The following is a 21,446-nucleotide window of genomic DNA, read 5'->3' on the forward strand; positions in this document are numbered from 1 at the left end:
AGTGAGATACTGAGCAGTTTTATCGACAGCCACTTCAAATTGCCATGGATCAAGTAGTTTTTAAAATTTGTGCAGAACAATGGAATTAAAATGCAGTCTAATCCAATCCATGTCAAATATTTCCAAAAATGACAAAATATTTATATTAGGGCTCAATTCAAAAAACAACATAAAATTACAAGAGAAAGCTACACCAATGCGAAAAACTTCAAATTCAGTACGTAACTCAACTTGGTTATCTTAGTTTATCTTAGTTTATCTATCTTTTCCAAACTTGCCACCACCCACCAACAACTAAAATTCACCCAAACGATGAAATTTCCTCTAACCAAACATGCAAGACTGAAGCCATTGATGTCAGTCCCCATCACAAGCAACATTCCCTGGCCATGGACTCCATCCCTCCAAATGCCTGAAACTGAACCATGTTGGGCATAACCTTGATGTCATATTTGACCCCAGGTTACATTTCAGATCTCAGTTGTACATCTTCACCAAATCTATTTCCACCTCTGCCTCAGCGCATTAGTGGCAGAAATCCTCATCCACATCTTTTTTAGCCTCTGAACTCAAGGTTTGCAGCATAGGTCTGACTGGCCTTTCTTGTTCAATTCCATGTAAAATTAAACAGGTCATTCAAAACTGTGCTAACCATCACCCAACACACACCAAATTCCCTGTGCTTAATAGGCTACACTGACAATGGGTTAAATAAAAACAAGAACTTTAAAACCGTTTTATTTGCATCAAGAACCTCCATGGATCCATCTCTCCCCATCTCCAATCTCCTCCAGCCTACAAGTTTCTTCGATATCTGGTCTCTTAAGCTTCTCCCAATCTAACCAACACAGTGCAGACGGCTGGCAAGATTTTAAGCACTGGAATTCCTTCCCTAAACCTCTCAGATTCTCTGTTCCCCTTAAAACCCAACTTTTGGTCATTTGCTTTAATATCCCTTTGTGCTTTGACACCATTTTTGTTTGCCAAACCTATAAAACTGTTGTTTGGTTTTGTAAACTTTTGGTCAATGGGCTAAATTGGACAGAATAGCCACTGTGTATGCAATGCCATCACGTTTCCAGTCATGGTCTCTATTCCATCCAAATAATCCCAATTTCTGAATAGAATACCTTCTGATCTACAGTGATAATGATCACAGCTGCAGGACATTCATGCAAACAATCCACTATTGAGCAAGGATCTACAGTTGCACAAATGCCAATCACATTAAGTACTTAACTATCGGCAATAGAACTTTGCTAGATTATTAAACAATTTCAACAATCAATTAAACAATAAGTGCAAATAATTCAGTATTTTCTTAAGTGTCTACTATAGAATGAAACAGACAACAAGACAAATAACTTTGAAAATCAAAATGTACTTGAATAGACTGCAATTAAAAAAAAGGTGTAAAAACGTTTAGTGTTGATTATACTGCAGGCATACAAATCAGATTAATTTACAGAAGATCATGCCGCATGTCTAATTGCAGTAGCGAATAATTCAACAGTGCTAACATTGAAACGAAACTTGGAACTAAGAAGTAAACATTTTAAAATCCAGTGGAGGAAAAAGAAATTGCCAAACCAAGCGTGAGCTTTACAACAGAAATTCAAAGTTTAGTGCCGATGTTTAGTATTTCAGATTATTTGCTTGCATTCCTGTTATAAAAAACAAACATAATATTTCAAATTAAATTCAGCTCCCTTTTTTTGCCAGATGTGCAACTACTGAAGTACTATGGAAAGTGGTTTTGACTTTGTTGGAAATGCACACAGAATCAGCAAACATTAGGAGGCTTTGAAGCAGCATCAAAAAGAAATAGTTTAAGTTAGAAATAAAACTGATTAAAGTTGAAAATGCCAGAGAAACAAAGGAAGCTGTAATTTAAAGCATGATCCAAAGGATCTGGAAATTATAATATTGCTGTGAATTCTGACACTGGCAACAAAAGCTCCAAATCAAATCTATTGATCTGTGCTGCATACTAAGCAATTAGTAAGATATCACATGCCTCAAATTTACCATGCACTTGTATGGCAATTCAACTGAAAACTTCAATGAAACAAGAAAAACATTGTTACTTAACCTCATCATTTCTTTCATCTTAAACATTTAATTTTGAGGACCATGCAAATTCAGGAGTTTCACATTAAATTTCAAACTGGTTTTCTTGAACAAAGAACATACTGATAATACTGCAAGTTTTTGATCTTGCTGAGAAAATGTTCCTTTGTAAAATAGTCCAAAATAACAAAAAATCCAATAGATTGCACAAAAATACTAAAATTACTGAAATATCTGCTACAAAAGCTTAATTTAAATATGAAATTTCAGTGATTCATCTTTGCACAAAAGATTGACCATACTAACAAGTATGCTCCATCAATAGGCTCCATGCCTAACCTAAATCTCTTTTATTTCCCAGCACCATCCTCTGATGGCTCACATTGTAGCCAGCTACACTGGCTACAAACTCTTTGATCTTCAGAGCATCGTCACCTTCTTCAGCATTCTCCTGCTATGGAGGATGACTTGTTTCCACTCTGGTTCTGTAGGTTCAGAGACGACTGACGAGGTCAATGTGGGAACAGAAAACTCTTCCACATGGGGTGCCTGACTGATGGGACAGGTGGATAACTAGTGCGGTGATGTGCTCTGCCTGCTGCTTATGCAGGGCTTCTGTGTGCTCCCAAGGCATAGGCACGAGATTTCCAATGCTATCCCTAATGCTGCTGCTCCATTTTGAGTGGTCAAGGGCCAGGAGGTCCCCAGAAGTCAGTTTGAATGTCGGACCTTTACAAGGCTTTAAGCACATCCTTGAATCCTTTCCACCTAGTAACCTCTTCTCATATGACAAAGCTTGGAATAGTGTATCCGGTGTCAACCCTGCCCAACTGTGTTGATCGAGTGTCAATAAAGCCTCAGTGCTGGGGATGATAACTTGGGAGAGGACACTGATGTTAGTTTGCTTTTTAGCAGACTTTTCAGCAAAGTTACTATACATAATTTGAAGTGGGGAGACAAATCCCAATGCCCTGTTGAAATCTATCTCAGCGTGTTATTGGAAGGAGTCACTGGGACTCTGACAGAGATTTTTGCATCATTTTTAGCCACAGATGAGGTACTGGAAGGTAGCTAATGTTGTTCCCATATTTAATAAAGGTGTAGTGAGAAGCCAGGAAACTACAGGCAGGTGAGCCTTACATCAGTAACAGGGAAACTACTGGAAAAAAAATCTTAGGTTAAGGTTTATGATCACTTGGAAAGGCAGAGACTGATTAGGGGAAGTCAGCATGTTTTATGCATGGGAAATCCTGCCTCACAAATCTGAGGGTTTTTTTTGAGGAGGATACTAAGAAAATGAAGGCATGGCAGTAGACATAGACTTCAGCAAAGCCTTTGACAAGATGCCTCACAGTAGGCAGTCCAGAAAGTTAGCGCACATGGAATCCAAGGTGCTTTGGCAAACTGGATCCAAAATTGGCTTGGTGATAAGAGGCAGAGGGTATTTTTATTTTCCTGACTGGAAGTCTATAACCAGCACTGTATCACAGGGATCAATGCTGGGTCTTTGTTTAGTATACGAGAATGTCTATGGTCTGATAAGCAAGTTTCCTGATGACACGAAAATTGGAGGAGTTGGAGACAGCGAGGATGGTTGCCCAAGGATACAGAAGGACTCAAATTAGCTAGAAAGTTGGTCAGAGTGGTGACAGATGCAATTTAATCCAGAGAAGTGTGAGGTAATACATTCTGGCTTGTCCAATACTGGCAGGACACGAACAGTAAACGGTAGGGGCCTGAGACACGTTGATGTACAGAAGGACCTTGAGATACATATTCATAGCACCCTGAAAATGGTAACACAGGTGGATAGGGTAGTGAAGAAGGCACTTAGCTCACTGGCCTTCATGGGCAGGAGTACAGAGTACAAGAGTTGGAACATCATGCCGGAGCTGTACAAGGCATCGCTTAGGTCACACTTGGAATATTGTGCACAGTTCTGGTCACCACATTATAGAAAGGATGTGGTAATGCTAGAAAAAGTGTAAAGATTCACCAGGATGTTGACTAGAATTGAGGGCTTTAGTTAAAAAGGACAGAATGGATGGGCTAGGATTGTTCTCATTAGAGCACAGGAGGCTGAGAGATGACCTTAAGATGTTTATAAAATTATGAGGGGCAGATAGTCTGTTTCCAAGGGTAGGGGAGTCTAAAAAAATAAAGGACACAAAGTTACGGTGGGGTGGGGGGGGGGGGGGGGGGGGGGGGGGGGGGGGGGGGGGGGGGGGGGGGGGGGGGGGGGGGGGGGGGGGGGGGGGGGGGGGGGGGGGGGGGGGGGGGGGGGGGGGGGGGGGGGGGGGGGGGGGGGGGGGGGGGGGGAGGGATATTATTTAAAAGGAGATCTGACCACACAGAGGGTGCTGGTATATGGAACAAGGTGCCAGAGGTGGTGGTACAGGCAGTTACAATCACAGCATTCAAAAAGCTTTTGGACAGAACATGGATAGAAAGGAACAAGGACATGGGCCAATGCAGGAAAACAGGATCAGTATAGATAGGCAACTGGGTCTGCATGGACAAATTGGGCTGAAGGACCTGATTCCATGCTGCAAGACTCGATGAGCAAATTTTCTAATGCCTGCTTGAAATTCAACATGTTCTAGCATAAAGACAGATTCCCATCATGAAGATACTTATATTTTTCCAAATATTATTGTGAACAATAAGTGCTTAACATTATTGTAAGCTGCCAGTTTAATATACTTTGACAGAAACAAATGCATGCACTGATAAAACCTTTGATCAACTACTGCAAGCTTACTGCACGTGTTTGGACTTCATAATGATTAACGATGCTCCAAGTTATGCTCAGTTTACTTAGTGACTCTGGAAGTTAAGTTAAATACTCCAAGCAAAGTGCAGATTTAAAAGCTTTTATCTGTGCTGTAGCATGAAGAGCTTGGATTAACATGGGGAACCAGAGTTTCATCCACAACATTCAGAACAGTAACCTACAGTCCTCTTTGGCAACTAGGAGTGCTTGAAGACTGCACTATTTGCGGCACATCAAGTGAATGGTGCCAAACCAAACATACATTCAAGGATGTTTTATGGGCCTTTGGCATAAGATCAAAAGGTTTCGCTTCACTGGTTGAGTGGAGCATGACCCACAAAATGCAATTCCCTTTGATGGCTGGTATAAATTATGACATTTAGATTATACAGTCTTTCTTCCTGCATATGCTCTCCACAGCCTACTGCTATCCTTCTACTTACCACACTCCATTTTGCATTATTGGCAATTTTGAAATCTTACTCTCAACACATTTCCCAGTACTCAATGTACATTAAAGTGGTGGCCATATGACTATCCTCCAGGAAGAGAAACAATCTGTTACCATAAGCTTCTGATTTCTACTCTGAACTCAATTTTCTTCCCATACCATCACTAACCCTCTCATTCCATGGACTTCAACTTTTCTAATCTTTACATGGAACTTTGTCAAACACTTCCTTAACTTTATCCAGATGACTTCTCTTGCATTGTTATCTCATCAACAAAAAACAAAATCAATAAACCTCTCCTTTATTAACTCCAACTTCTCCATGTTCCTATTTATTTTTCTCAACACTTCCCCTTCATTGAGCCATTTTCCAGTCCTCTCTACCTCTACCCCTACTTTCCTCAACAACAGATCACTTAAATAAGCCAGACTTCCATATCAACTTTCACCCATCCATAATCTCCACTATTTCACTACCAAGTCTTTTGCAGTATCTTCTTTTATGGAGAGGCTGATACAGAGCATTTAGCATTCCAGCCACACCTTCTGCTTCTGTACTTGGTTGCCTTCTTTAACCCTAAGCCATTTCCCTCCTCTTACTACTTAATAAATGCCTATCATGCCCTTCCGTGGGAATATACCTAACCTGCATCCAAACATCTCCACTTTCTAGGTCATACCACCACACCACTACATCTTCACCTGTCAATTTTGGATTCATTCATCCCATTCAATGTAGACCTCCTTTGCTTAAGTTCTAGTTCCGATTTGTCCTTTCCTTTTAGGAGGCAAGTAAAGAATTTTCCATCATGCTCCTTCCTCGTGTCCTTGTAAATAATGGGAAAACTTGATGCCAGGAGGCGAGTCACTCTTTACAGAATAAGAGCCATTGACCTGCCCCAGTGTTCATGTGGGCAGTCCTGTTGAATTGATAGGCAATGGTGACCTTCAAGAAGTTGACTGCATGGATGAGGTACAGCAGCATGGTAGGGAATGCGAAGAGATTTGACAATGATATCGCACTCTTGTTGATGACCATTGCCTGGCACTTTTGTGGCATGAATGCTGCTTGCTATTCACCAGCCCATGCCTGAATGGTGTCCACATCCTACGAGCACAGATTGTTTCAACTTTCTGAAGAATTATGAATGGAATTGAACCATGTGCAATCAGCAATGAACCACTCCACTACATATTTTATTATGGAAGGAAGATCATTGGGGCTTTTTTTTTTCTTCTCAGAGCATCACAAATCTTTGAAACGCTCTTCCTCAAAAGGGCAATGGAACTCAAGGCTTTGAAAATTTTAAAGGCAGAAGTAGACAGATTCTTGCTCTTCTTCTTAGGCAGTCCCTCCCTTTCACTCTGGTTTTGTGGGTTCGGAGGTGGCTAACGAGGCCAATCTGGAACTGCCGACTCTTCCGCAGATGGGGTAGTTTATCAGATGTTTGCTCCTTTATGCAGGGATTCTGTGTTTCTGACGCAAGGCCTCAAGGTTCTCAGTACCATCCCAGATTCTTCTCCTCACACTTGATTCTCAATAAGGGGGTAAAAAAGTTACTGAGTAGGAGGAATGCAGAGATGAGGTTATGATCGGATCAACCACGATCTTAGCAAATGGCAATGCAAGCTTAAGAGGCCTACTACTACTCCTGATTTGTATGTGTAGCTCCTACAGCAGTGCCCTGGGGCTCAAGATGATATAGTTCTAGCAACAATAATCCTCCTCTTTTGTAGAAGGTTTGACTCAACAAGTGGAGTGCTTTTCCGCCCTTGATAACACAAGAAATAGAATCAGGAGTAGGTTATTCATTCCTCCTAGTGATTGCTCTGCTATTCAATTTATAGCTGATCTTATATATCAGTGCCACTTTCCTGTGCTACCCCATATCCCTCAATTCCATTAATGTCCAAAAATCTAATTGCTATCGATTAGCTTCAGATTTGTTGGAACTCCTTGTGACCATAGTAGGTCAAACGTTGCCTTGATGTCAAGTCAGTCATTCACATCTCATCTGCTTTTAGTTCCACGTCTGGAGCTGAGTGGTCAGTGAAAAAAAAGTAAACATTTCTGAGCAGGTTACTGGTAAGTAATTGTTACTTACATCATTTTGCCATTTGACAGCAGACTAAGTGTGTAATGATTAGCCAAATGGGACTTTTTATTAATATATATAATATGTATATGGATATGGTATATAGATGGACATATTTTCATATTTTCCAACAATACCCGTGTTGTATCTGTACTCGAGCAACATGGTTAGAGTTTTGGAGAAAAAGTCAGTTCTACGGCCAGTATTTTATCTGATCCAATAGTATTTGCTGTATTCAGTGATCTTTATATCAATGGGTGAATCTAATCAACTTGTATGATTAAAAAGAGAAAAAGATGGAAACACTCGGCAGGTCAGATAGAGCCTGTGGAAGGAGAAACAGAGTTAATGTTTCAAATTGAAGAAATTACAACTGGAATAGTGCAAAAATAAAGTTAGCCTTAATTTGCAGAGAAAGCGGAGGGGATAGATAGACAAGGGAAATATTTCTGAAAGGGCAAGGCCAGGATTGCAATGGTCATATGCGGCTTACAAAGCTATCTAATTGATAGTTTATGAAAGGCATTTGGAGAGCAAGAAAAAGAGCAATGCAACATGAAAAATTTGTGAAATGGAGGTCAGAGCCCTTGCAGAGAACAGAAACCAAAGATGAGAATATTGGAAATGTGATCAGGCAATGTCTGTGGAGAGAGAAAAACCAGTTAATAATGGAGAATTCAGCAAAAAACTAGCAAGAAGCATAAATGCAGATTGTAGGATCTTCTATAGATATATAAGAGGGAAGAAATAAATCAATGCGAGTCTTTTACAGACAGACAGGAGAATTATACTGGGGAATAATGAAACTGAAGAGAAATTAAACAAACATTCAATGTCATTCTCCACACTAATAGTGGAGTACTTCAGATTTAAAGGGAATAAGAACCTCAGAAATTCGCATCAGTAAAAAAGTTAGTACTTAAGAAATTAGAGGGACTGAAGGCCAATATACTCCCAGGATTTAATGACTTGCATCCTCTGCTTTTGCTGCAGGAAACTAAGCAGATAGTGGATGTGCTGATTGTCACTTTCCAAAATTTCATAGATTCTATGATGGCACCCACAGAATGGATGGTGGCTAATGTAACCATAATATTTAAGAAAGGAAAAGAAAATAGAAAACAATAGACAAGTTCTACTGAAGGGTTGTTGATCTAAAACATTGACCACTTCTCCGTCCACAGATGCTGCCTGACCTGCTGATTATTTCCAGCACTTCTATTTTCAGATTTCCAGTATAGATTTTTACTCTTCAAGAACTAGGAAAGATGCTAGAAACTTTTATTAAATGAGTGGAAACAGAAAACTTCAAAATAATAGGATTGGGCAGAGTAAAATGGATCTATGAAAGAGATATAATGTTTCTCCAGAGACACTTGATAAAATTAAGAATGAATGGGAAAGAGAACTCCAGATACTTTTACCCACAGAGACACGGAAGAAATTCTTCAATTAGTTAATACATCTTCAATGTGTGCTAGACATTCTTTGATACAATTTAAGGTGGTTCACAGGACCCATATGTCGAAGGACAAGTTAGCCCGTTTTTACCATATAAATCCTATATGTGATAGATGTAATTCGGAGGTGGCTTCCCTGACACATACGTTTTGGTCCTGTCCTCTTTTGGAAAAATATTGGAAAGACATTTTTAACATTATTTCAACTGTACTGAATATTGATTTACAACCTCATCCAATCACTGCAATTTTTGGGCTACCAATGATGGAATCTGGCCACTTATCTGCTGCTGCTTGTCGTATGATTGCCTTTGTTACATTAATGGCCAAGCGGTCCATTTTGTTTAAATGGAAGGATCCAATACCTCCCACTACTTTTCAATGGTTTTCTCAAACTATATCATGTTTAAACTTAGAAAAAATTAGGAGTGGCACTGTTTATTCTTCACTTAAATTTGAGGAAGTTTGGAGTTCATTCATTCAATATTTTCATATGATATAGATCCCTTTTCAATAATCTTTGAACTTAGAGGAGTGGAGTTGACGACATAATAATGCTCTTTGTTCATTGAGAAATATCAGTCCAGTTTTTTTCTTTTGAAATTCTTTTTTGGCTTGTTTCGTTTTATTACTTATAATTGTTTTTCGATTTGGGTTTTTTTATATAATAAATCTTTTTCTTTCCTCTGATTTCTTTTGTAATATATTTGTTTACTAAGAAACCGTGGGGCCTAGAATATATTTTTTATTCTTTATGACTATATATGTCATGATTGTCCTCCCGATCTCTTTGTATTACATGATTATCGATGTTATATTATTAATCTGTATTAAGTTGAAAATTAATAAAAAGATTGAAAAAGATATAATGTTTGATAAATCTCAGAATTTAAGGTTGAATCTAGTAGACTAGAACAGTTCATGTGGTGTATTTGGACTTTAAGACCTTTGGATGTGAAGTTATGCAAGAGGTTATTAAACAAATTAGAATGTACAGTTTTGGAGGTGGAAATACTACAGGTTGGTTTGTTAACAGACCAAAAACAGCAGGAATAACTAGATTTTTGGGTTGAGGGCTGTGATTGGTGGGGTGTCACAGGGATTGGAGCTGGAGCCTCAGCTGTTCACAATCAGTATCAATAACTTGGATGAGAAAATAAAGCAGAGTATATCCAAGTTTGCTGGTATGGTTATGGTTAGGTGGCAGTATGAGCTAGGATGTGGACACAGTAAGAATTTGGAAGCTACGGACAGTTAAGTGAACGGGCAAGGACGTGAGAAATAGAAAATAACATGATCATCCACTTTGACAGAAAAATAGAAGGGCGGAGTATTTTTCTTTAATGTCAGAGAATGAAAGATGGTGTTCAGAGAGATCTGGGTATACTTGGACATGCAACACAAAGTTAAAACACGGGTTCAGCAAGGAATTACGGCAGTAAATGGTAAACTAGCCTTCACTGAAGGAGAATTTGATTACAAGAGTACAACATCTTGCTCTAATGATACAAGGCCCTGGTGCGATTGCGTAAAATGTGTACACATCTGATCTCTCTATTGCTCATCTAGTCTCCCTTAAGTAGAGGAAATGCAGCAAAGGTTCACCATATTCATTCCTGAGGTGGCTAGTTTGCCTTACGGGGAGAGATTAAGTAGGCTGGGCCCATACTCTGTTGGTTGAGTTGAATACCTCATTGATCACATTGAAGCATACAGAATTCTTGAGGGGCTTGACAGGGAAAATGCAGGGTTGATGTTACCTTGGTCCTTAGAATGAGGTGAAACATTTTGGGAGCAGTCCCAATATAAGTCCCAATATAATATTCAGGAGAGAGACATGAAGAAACAATTTCACCCAGAGGATAGTGGATCTTTGGAAATCTCTAATCCAGACAGTTGTGGAGACAGTCTTGAATAAAATTTGCTCCTTTAATCAAGATGGAAGTCTATCTTTCTTTTAAGGTATTAAGGGAATCAAGGGATGTGGGATTAGTATGGAAAAGTAGTACTGAGGTAGAAGATCAGCCCTCATTTTAATGGCAGAGAAGCTAGCAGAAGAGGCAGAGGAGCCTACTCCTGGTCTTTCTTCTCATGCTCTTATTAAAGTGAGATTGTATCAGTATCATTGGCAAGAAATGCACACTAAATGTGGAATACGTCACCAAATAGTTTTGTCACTTGATAGCAAAGTGAAGCAGAATGAGATTTCCCTCTCCTTGCTCAAATATCAAGCTGCATTTATATTATAATCTCAAGATCAGTGCAAAGCAAATCATTTTGCTTTGAGTATTGTTAATGCACTCAATGGCATAAAGCATTTAATTTAGGTTGTGAAAAACATGCACTTTGATCAACCTGAATGTCTAAACACAAAACATAAATATTTTGACATTATGACAAGATTATACACAGGGATTTACTGTCCAGTATAACAGAAAAAGGGAACATTAAAAGTTGGTCGTGCAGGCTTACTATAACTCACATAGTAGCATTGTACTAGTGATTCATTCTCTTTTAAACAAATACTGCATGACAATACAACCGATAACAGCATCAGCTAGAGTGGAAATATAATGTAACACAGCTATCCATCGCAATAGCATAATAGCAAGTATCAGGTTTCAAGAATTTGTGAGAAAATGATCAGAAGGGAAAAGGACGACATGCATACTTCATTTAAACAAAGTCAAGACAACTGTCCACAGCACAACACGTATACTCTAACCGTTACCTAGCTACATGTCGGCTACTATTTCTCTTAAAGGCTGCATTAGCTGTTCCTTGCTGCAGCAGAGTTCGCCTCTTGTAATTCGAGTTGCTGTGTGCATACCCGTCACTTGAAAGATGTTCCAGTGAAACTGCTTGCTGAAAGATAGAAACCAATGAAACATGCAGATCAGGCATTGAAATGACTCAAGTACCAGGTTAACTTAACACGCAATGATCTACTGCAGTTGTTAATTTATTAAGAATTCACAATGGAGGTTTGTGAAATCACAACTTTGAGATAGAAGATCTGAGAATGCAGATGGGCTTGATTCGGTAAAATCACTTCACTGCCTCCACCTGGTTTCATCATATAATTTACACATGTTTAACAATTCAGCGAGTTCTGCTGCAAGATGATGCTTTTGTATTTCCTATTGCCACATGAACCTCGGATATTATTAAATTTTATTACTTTGGCTAGACAGAAAAATCAAAAACTGAAAACTACTTTGCTGGTTAACAGAATTAAACTAATTTCTTAACAAACTACTGCTTAAAAAGCTTTCTGAAAAATAAAATTCCCCAATGTAACTTCCATACTGCTTAAATATGTACAGTTTATATCTATTTTGCTGCTCACCATTACCAAGACGTTTTTAGGAGTTCCTAACAGTTAAATTATTTTAAGTGGACTTCCATAAAACACTATCTTCAGTTTCGATGCAAGTCAAAAGGGCAATAGCATCACCTATTGGTAAGAGTGGTGTACCATTCCAGTAGTATCACAGTTACCAAGTACAAATAGTTAATTATTACATCATACATTTTCCAGATACATGTGCACAACTTCTTAGAAGCAAATGGTGTGAACAACCTCATTTATAATTTGTAATTTATTCTGCTGACCAGAATACCTTGCCACACTTAGTACAATTGTCATGTCTATTATAGCATGTTCTTGACGTAATTTACACAGGAATACATTAAATATAAGCAGAACTACATAAAGTTCATGGATGGTGTTGGCCTATACAACAATCGAATTCAAATTATTTACCAATACTTAAGACCAAGTCTAGGCGAAGAGTTCGAGTTACAAATTTGTAACATTTAATCAATTCTTTTAAAAGAATCAGCTTTTTAAAAATATTCAGTGTTGATCTTAATTTTACCATATTACCTAGATTAAAAATAAATCCAATCTCATTCTTATATAGGCCTTGTGATAGCTTTTAGTCTGAATAAAGTGGTACAGGTATTAATTTTGGATTCTACATTTTAATGAAGAGGAAAAGATTTTGCATTTATTAACACTAGTCACACCAAAATCCTTTCAAAATGAAGTTCTTTTAAAGTCTGATCACTATGGTAATATGGAAAACTGTCATCAATCTATGCTAGGTAAGAGTGATGAGATACTGCTAAATTGATGCTGTGAGTGGTTCTTTGTTCTTCTCAAGTCCAGGATGTTGTATGCTATTTTTATGCCTCATTCACTATTCCTTCACCATTGTAACAGTTTCTTTCTAGGGTACGTATATACTTTGCTCATGGTGTTTTTTCTCCTCTTTGGTACCCACCATGTTCAACTCAATGTGGTATAATTGCAGTTCAATTTGTACTGGTCTTGTGCACCTTCTACAGATTTGCCAGTAAATATCCTTCTAAAGCAATTTTTAATTACCCCTCCTGTAGCATAACAGAAAAGGTAAACTGTGTGGGCAGGTGTGTGGGTTGTTAAGCACTGCCCTTGAAATCAGAATCCTGACATTGTGTTAGCACCTGTTATTTCACCCAATTTTGGAGCATAAGAGCTGGGCAATTCCATTACTACATTTTGTGAATCCATCATATACTTCCTACAAAACGCACCTCAATTATAACAGCCAAAAGAAGTTTGGTGGAATAAAATTCTATTACAGCCATTTTCCAATTTTGTGCTACCAGACGCTTTAAATATCACTTCACATTGAAAATGTGTCCAAGACACAAAATCATCCTCTCAAGCCTCCAACTCCCGACTATTATTTCCTTTATGTTTCAGTTAGCATTAAAAAGGCAATGCGGTTTCCAGAATACTAAATAGCTATGGTACAGTCCTGGCTTGACGATGTAATCACATTGATAGGCAAACACAGACTATGCCAATATAGATACCTCTTCACTCATCCGCCTCTGCTCTTCTTGCCTTCGCTGATGCTCTGGCATTTGCCACCGATTCAGCCAAGTTATTCAGTTCCTGTTCACATGGTGTGCCCAAAAAATGACAATAAAGGAGGTTCCCATCATTTCTAAAGCGAGGCACATAAGGAGGGATAAACTGATCTTTAGGCCACTCGGATCTGCAGCCAACAGAAAGAGGATGTTAGTGAAATAAACAAGTCCTTCCTTATTAAAGGCACAAAATTGGGACTTTGCATATAATCACAAATATGAAGGTTGATAAGTGCAGAACAATTGTACTCATGTACAACTTTTGAGAAAAGCATTGGCTGTATTGAAGGGTTCAAAACTCATGTAAGTATACAGAATGTCAGCATATCCATATTTCACTGCAAGGATCTGAAGTGATTAGACAAGTTATATATTTTGAAATTCATTTATTGTTAACTATTGAACACAGTACTTCTTAATAAGATATCTTTATCTAATAGAAGATTATGTAACTATAAATTTGTCCAACTAGTTCATAAACCAGTTTACTCATCTACAAAATGGCACGTGTCAGTTCTATGTTAGCATTGGCAATTTGTTCATTTAAACAGACATGATTACTTTTCTGATTATAGAACTGACAACATTTGAAATTATTCTGCCTTCCTTGTTAAATATGTTCTAAAGCAACAACCTTGAATTCTTGCCAAACAAGCTCCCCAAAATTAATCAGAGAACATTCGTACAAGTGTAAATAACAAATTTGATTAATTATTGGATTAGTGATGTCACACACAAATTCAGTTTCCTTCAAAAGACTCAAAACCTGGCGTATAATTAAATATTTTGCCACACAAAATGATTTTTTGGTGCATTTAAGATTAATTCTTAAGAGTCGAGAAAAACAGTGTGCAGTCTTTTAAAACAAGCAAACTGAGACAAATTATTCATTTCCTGGTGCAACGTACAAGATGATAGAACATCTTCTCACATCATCCGGAAATTCAAGGAATGAGGAAAGATACCGCTCATGAAAGACAATCATCTTATACCCGAGCTTCCAACCCAGATCACTACCCAGCAAACTGTGCTTAATTAAGTTGGTTGAAATCACTCCCTTTATGTCACAAAAGGGTTTATAGAGGGAAAAAAATGAGCATTGTCATCAACTTGCCTGGGCTTGGTCCATGCTTCACCCAAAGAAAAACCAAATTACTTTTTCTTCAGGTGTGACACATGTATTTAAAAAATCTATAGCATCTTTTGTCAGGAGAGGAGAGAGAATCGAACCACCCATCTCGGGTCCACCACTGGTTTGTATGACCTGAAACAAAAAAAAAAGGGAAATTATGGAAATAAGCACTATGTATTATGACGTCCCTTGGCTCTCTTCATACTTTTTTCTTCCTTAGGATATAAGTGCCATTCTGCCCAATGAGCCAATGCTGGCTACAAGCAAATCAAATCCCATCTGCCCTATTTGCCCCCTCTTATTTCTCTGTAGCCCTGCAACTTATTCTCTCTCTGACTGCTAATTATTTGCTCACCAACTACTCCTTTGATTCTTTCTACCACTTCCTTACTCTAGGAGATAATTTATTGTAACCAATAAACGTACCAGCACTTCTTCGGGTTGGGGAAATAAACAAGAGCCCCCTATGATATGAGGAAATGATTAAAATGTTAAAAGCACTACACTCTTCCACAGATTCAACAACCCCATTTGAAGCACATTAGGATCCTCCAGGTACTTCAGTGGACTCAATGATGAGTCCAGCAGTGGAGCAGACCATCAGATACATTGACACCCAAGTTCTAGCAGGTCCTGGACTTAAGCTTCTCATAGCGCATATGCAGAAGGCGAGATGTGCTAAAGTGTAAATCTGACAAAACCAACAATTAGTAAGCAGAATCTGGGCCAAAAAAGTTTCACAAGGCCGCTGACCTTATCATTTGTTTCCAACAACATGGTCCTCTTGAAAGCAGGTAGCATGATATGTAAACAATTTCTTCACTATTTTAGGAGGAACATAAAACACAAGGGAGTAGTTTCAACTTAGATTTGCCACCTTACCAAGAACGAAAGATAAAGATATGAAGTTTTGAGATTTTTTTTTCTTCTTTCCCCACATAAACTGTGAATAAATGGTGCTCCATTAAGAAATTTCCAACAACATTGCTGTTATTTCAATGCTAATAAGTGGCTTCCAACTTGTATGGTAACACAAGGATAGAAGCACAATGTAACAAAAAGAATTGTGAATTTAGGAAAAATATACCACACAATCAAAAACCAAATCCACTTTAAAGTGGATTTGCTCCAGGAAATCCACTCCTGCACCATTTTCTTTGGGTTTCTGTAGGTTCCTGATGCATGGATTTGCGGTCGAGTACCATCCCAAATTTCCCTTCTCTACTCTGAATGGTCATGGACTAGAGATTCCAGAAGTCAGTAGAGGATATAGGTTTTGAGCACATCCTTCAATCTTCATGGCATTAGCTCACAACCATCTTCTCAAGGGCATTCAGGGATGGACAATAAATGTTGCCTTGCCAGCGACACCCAGATCCCAAAGAAAAATGAATAAATAAAAAATACTTCACAAAACTGAAGAGATATCACATTCACTCCCTGCAATTAAAAGTAACAAAAGAAGAAAAAAAAAATCACATGCAGGTCAGTCGGCTAAACCTGAGAGTGTGTCTTTGCTGCTGTCAATATATTCAGCTGCTGTATGGTTTTGACATTCTGGCTAACCCCCAATGGAATTAAGTCACACAAGGCCCTGCCACAGTGTAAAGCAATGCCATTTAGGATCAAGAAAACACAACAATAAATCTACGACTAGTGACTCCACACATTTATATATCGTACATCGGTCAATCGCAAGTGCAGGCAGTTCTGGCAATAAATTCTGGCCCATGTAGTTCTTTGGAACTTAGTTGCTTGAAACCTTTAAGGTCATTATTCTCGGCCTAGATCCAGGCAGACACTTATTCAATCAAACAGGTCAAGAACGTTAACATCTGCATGGGACCCTTTGAAATGTCATAGCAGTGGAGCTGACTGTTCTTTAATTCCATGCCAGCATCGACTTCATGGAGATGACCAACACAAAAAGGGCCATGCTGTAGTCTCACAGAATCACTCAAAATTGAAATAAGAACTTGTCTTTGTCTGTGTTAATCAAAAATTAATTCCTTTTCTCCATTTTTATTCTGCAGAGAACATAGGTTCAAGATTTAAGAGATATTCTAACATGTCGATGGTGCCTTTAAGGACAGTGCCAGTGATTAAAAATCAAACTATGGTTAAGAAAAATTGTTTCAGGCAGGACCAAGAGCATTGCTTAAATTTTGAATAGCCAGAGGCTGAGGAGAGGAAGGTCAGCTCATTCTTGTCAGATGCAAATTCAATCAGAACCAATGATCCATGTGAAAGATGCAAGTGAGGATTTGTTGACTCAAGACACAAAACTATTCAAAAGGCGATTAGCACTCAGTAGGTTAGACGGCAACTGTGGGAAGCAAGACAGGGCTGGTGTTCAGGCTGATGTCCTTTCACAATAGAGGTTTGTTGACCTGGAGCATTTGCTCTTTTTCTCCCTCTGCAGATGCTGTCTGGTTTGCCAAATGTTGACAGCATTTTGTTTTGTTTTGTTTCAGATTTCTGGCATCCAGTTTTTTTTTCAACTTTTCAATCCCTGGCCACTTCTAATGTGATGCTGTATTTTCCCCGCATTTGCTGCTCAAACTGCTAGAATTTCTCAGCATCATCTATCATTTCACTTTTACACAAAGCCTGCATTTCAGACCTGGTATTTTTGGTAGGGGGAGGGGTGCAGGGGTCTCATCAAGGCCCTGCATAATGAAGGCAAGGCATCCCTGCTCCTTGTGCTCAAAACGACTTGCAGTAAATCCCAACATGCCCTCTTACCTGCTTGCTGCAACTCCTCGTTTGTTTTCAGTGACTGCTGAAAAAGGACACCCAGATCCCTGTTACGTCAACATTTCCCAGACTATCACCATTTAAATATTACTATGGTCTTTGCATTTTTCCTACCAAAGTGAATAATTTCATATTTATCACGTTATACTGCATCTGCTAATTATTTGCCCATTTACTTGACTTGTCTAAATCACCTTGAAGCCTTCTTGTATCCTCCTCACAATTCACAATCCAGGAGGAAATTAGAATCGTTCTCCTTTAATAGTGGACAAATGAGATTTTAAAGAACTTAAATTTTCATGGGTTTTCATGAAATAAGTAAATTATTTCTGGTGGGAATGATTGAGAGCGAGAGAGCAAGTTTAACGGGACTGTCTAAAGAATTAGGTAAGACAAGGAAGTGTTTTAAACAAAGTAATCTGGATTGCCTGAAAGAGGGTAGAGGGTATTTTTGAAGAGCCTTCAAAAAGGGAATTAAAAATAATACTAAACAGGAAAAAAAATTTAAAGGATGTGACGATATAGCAGAATGGAAAGAAGACATGGTGGGTTAAATGAGCTACTTTGCTCTGGTATTCTATGTATAAATGCCTGCATCCCTCAGAATAGAGATCAGCCAAACAAATGGCTTGAGAGACTGAGGTTATGCAAGCTCCAAATGTCATTAATCACACATTGACCATAATTTGATAGCTGTTTATTCGAACACTTAACTCACCATATTCAAAGGTGTAAACAAGAAATGCACCAGGTCAACTGCACTCGGGTTCTGTATGTGAGATTTCAGTTTGGCCTAAATCAAAAGAGAAACAATGAGTGCAAGTAATGGGCAATAACTAAAGAAATAACAAACCATTTGACCAAACTTTAAGTTTCAGAAAAATAAAAGGTTGTTTATATTTCCCATGGCAATGCGATTAAACACAGTATGTATACTATGACAGGTGTGTGTGGAAGATTATTCTTTATTACTTCAGTTAAGTAGTTTCATAACTGACTCATTCAGGTTAAAAGTTGTACCATGGTGTAGATATCACAATCTGTGGTTAAGGATATGCATTATAATAATGACAAATGGAACAAGAGAGCAATTGTTTGAGAAATACAATATGCAAAACACTTCTCTTCACATTTTAAATGTGGATACAATCTAATTAACCTAACACTCTTAAAACTGATAACTTACCAGCAGATTAAATGCATGCTTGAATTTCTGAAAACAGTCAAAAAACTCATCTTGTGGAGGTGGCTTTGCACGGAGAGTCAGAACACCCTCTAAATAAATGAGAGTGGAGGAAGAGATAAAGACAAAATTGTCTGCCATTAAAACTTACTGTTATCGATGTACATGGTGAGAAGAGGAAAGACAGCATTCCAGTCTTAAACAACTTTACCAACTATTTTATTCATCTATTTTACAATAGATATTGTTCAAGTTAATTGGTGGCCATTGAAAACTTCAGGATGAGATCAGGGAAGGCATTAATGGCCATCTCCTGTATTAACGCATCGTTAAAGGCATACCTCTGTCAGTTAATATGCAGTTCAGGACAGGTTTGTTTTGTCACTTAATATTCTGGTTAGTTGCAGGTTCAGGGCCATCCCTCAAAAGAGGTACATTTTGGGTGTCTGGAGTTTGTGCTGAGAAGCCTTTGGACGGGCCACCAGTTTTGAATATTCAAAATAGTACTGCTAGCTGGGATGGGCTACCATTGTGAATATGTAATTCTGCAAAGTTACCTATCTATATTCAAAATGTTAAAGTGGGTGATTATAGCCATTGAAACTGTAGTTAACTGTTTATTATTGTCTTTGTGTTTAAAAAGTATAAAACATTGTCAGAGATGAAGTTGATTCTCTCCAGTAAATTTCCTGTGTGAGTAAAGACTTTTATATTTCCCAGTTACAGCTTCCAGGTAGCTCAGTTTAATCAGTCACAACAGCCAGCCAGAATTATGGTGTACAGGTCATAAAGTCACAGTCAGAGTCAGCCTACCCAGTCTCCCCTGCTCCATCCCAGACAACATCTAAGTGAATCTCCTCTGCACCCCCTCTAGTGCAATCTTGTTCTTCCTAAACTGAAGTGACCAGAAGTGCACACAGTACTTCATCTGTGGCCTAACCAATATTTTAATATAGTTGTACCATAACCTCCCTGTGCTTATATTCTTTGCCATGGCTAATCTCCCATATGCCTTCTTCACCATCTTATCTACCTGGGCTGCCACTGCCACCAGAGTTCCTTGGATCTGTACACTGAGGTCCCCCTGATCCTCTGTGCTCAATTGAGTCCTACCATTTAAATGTTCATATCCTAGCCATATTAATCTTCCTTAAATTTTTCAGGATTATACTCCCTCTGCCATTGATCTGCACCCAAAGATGACCTGCCTCACCACCACCAATTTTCATGTCATTTGCATATTTACTAATTGTACCTTTCACATTCACATCCAAATCATGTACATGACAAATAAAGGGATCCACTTAAAAAAAACCTCCACCATCATCCTTTACTTCCCATCACCAAACCAAATTTGAATCCAATTCACCAATTTGCCCTAAATCCCATTGGCTCTAACCTTTTGGACCAATCTCCCGTGTGAGACATTGTCAGAGGCTTCATGATGTCCATGCAGACTACATCAATTGCATTGCCCTCATCACTTTGTACACTACATCACCACTTCAAAAAATTCCATCAAATTGCTATAACAAGATCTTCACCTAACAAAACCATGCTGACTTTCTTTGATAATCCCTGCCTTTCCAACTATAGATTAATGTTGTCCCTCAGAATTTCTCCCAGGTCTCTCTCCCCACAAAGCCCCACCACTCCCTTCACCCCCATCTAAATAAGGATATCCAGGCAATAAAAGGTATGAAATTAACCAGATCGATTTGTAGGATGGGGGAAACTACTAGAGGAGACGTAGAAATGGGCCTGTATTTTCTGGAGTTTAGAAGGATGAGAAGCAGTCTCATCCTTCTAATCTCTAACAGGAGCCTGACTGAATAGATAAATGAATGATGGCTGGGCTATCTACGGCCATGGATCACAGTCTCAAGAGAATGGTCATTCAGGATTCAGATATAAAGAAATATCATCACCGCAAGTACAGTGAATCTTTTCAGTTCTCTATCCAAGAGGACTGTGTACACTAAAAGGTGTTAAGTACATTCAAGAGAGGTAGATACATATTAAGAGAACCGAGGGATACGAGGTTAATACAGGAAAGTGAGATTGAGGTAAATGGTCAGCCTTGATCTTAATGGTTGGCACAGTATGCACAAGGAGTCAAATGACCTATTCTTGTTTCTATTTCATCATGTTCTTAACTCCAAATGCAATGGAAGAATCACCCTCAAACAAGTTGTAACAAGCTTTCATCTTCTGCAGCATAGAATTTTTAAAACGTACTTTTAGCAAAGTACCACACTTTGGCAACTTTTCTATTTGGTAAAATTTACATGTTCATTATTCAAGAACAGTACTACTTATGCCTGGCCACATTCTCTCAATACCCAATCATCCTGCAGCAAAAAAGATGAGTGAAGTTTGCTGTTTACACGTTATAAAAACAGACCTCAAATACCACTCACCTCCTGGTCCTTTCTTTTTACTCTTCTTTGATTTTTTCCTTTGTGAAAGCTGAGAAAATGCTTCAGCAGCCTTTTGGAGTTTAATAACAAATGCTTCCACATCATCTAAAACGTGGTTCAAAATTTGCTGGCACAGAAAAATTGAATATGCAGTTACAGGAAAAGCATGTTGTTATCCTGC

At 38.5% G+C, this 21,446-nt stretch overlaps 1 protein-coding gene across 1 annotated transcript in view; it reads right to left on the reverse strand.

Annotated features, from left to right (window-relative positions):
• eps8a (epidermal growth factor receptor pathway substrate 8a) overlaps positions 1-21,446 on the reverse strand; it is a 137,663-nt gene that overhangs the window by 12,851 nt on the left and 103,366 nt on the right. The window contains 8 exon segments of the mRNA XM_052033618.1: positions 11,582-11,715; positions 13,717-13,762; positions 13,764-13,901; positions 14,888-14,919; positions 14,921-15,037; positions 18,381-18,455; positions 18,849-18,937; positions 21,266-21,392. Of these exon segments, the coding sequence (XP_051889578.1) occupies positions 11,582-11,715; positions 13,717-13,762; positions 13,764-13,901; positions 14,888-14,919; positions 14,921-15,037; positions 18,381-18,455; positions 18,849-18,937; positions 21,266-21,392 (758 nt within the window).

This window comes from Pristis pectinata, chromosome 19, assembly GCF_009764475.1.
Source record: "Pristis pectinata isolate sPriPec2 chromosome 19, sPriPec2.1.pri, whole genome shotgun sequence".
NCBI classification, from domain to species: domain Eukaryota; kingdom Metazoa; phylum Chordata; class Chondrichthyes; order Rhinopristiformes; family Pristidae; genus Pristis; species Pristis pectinata.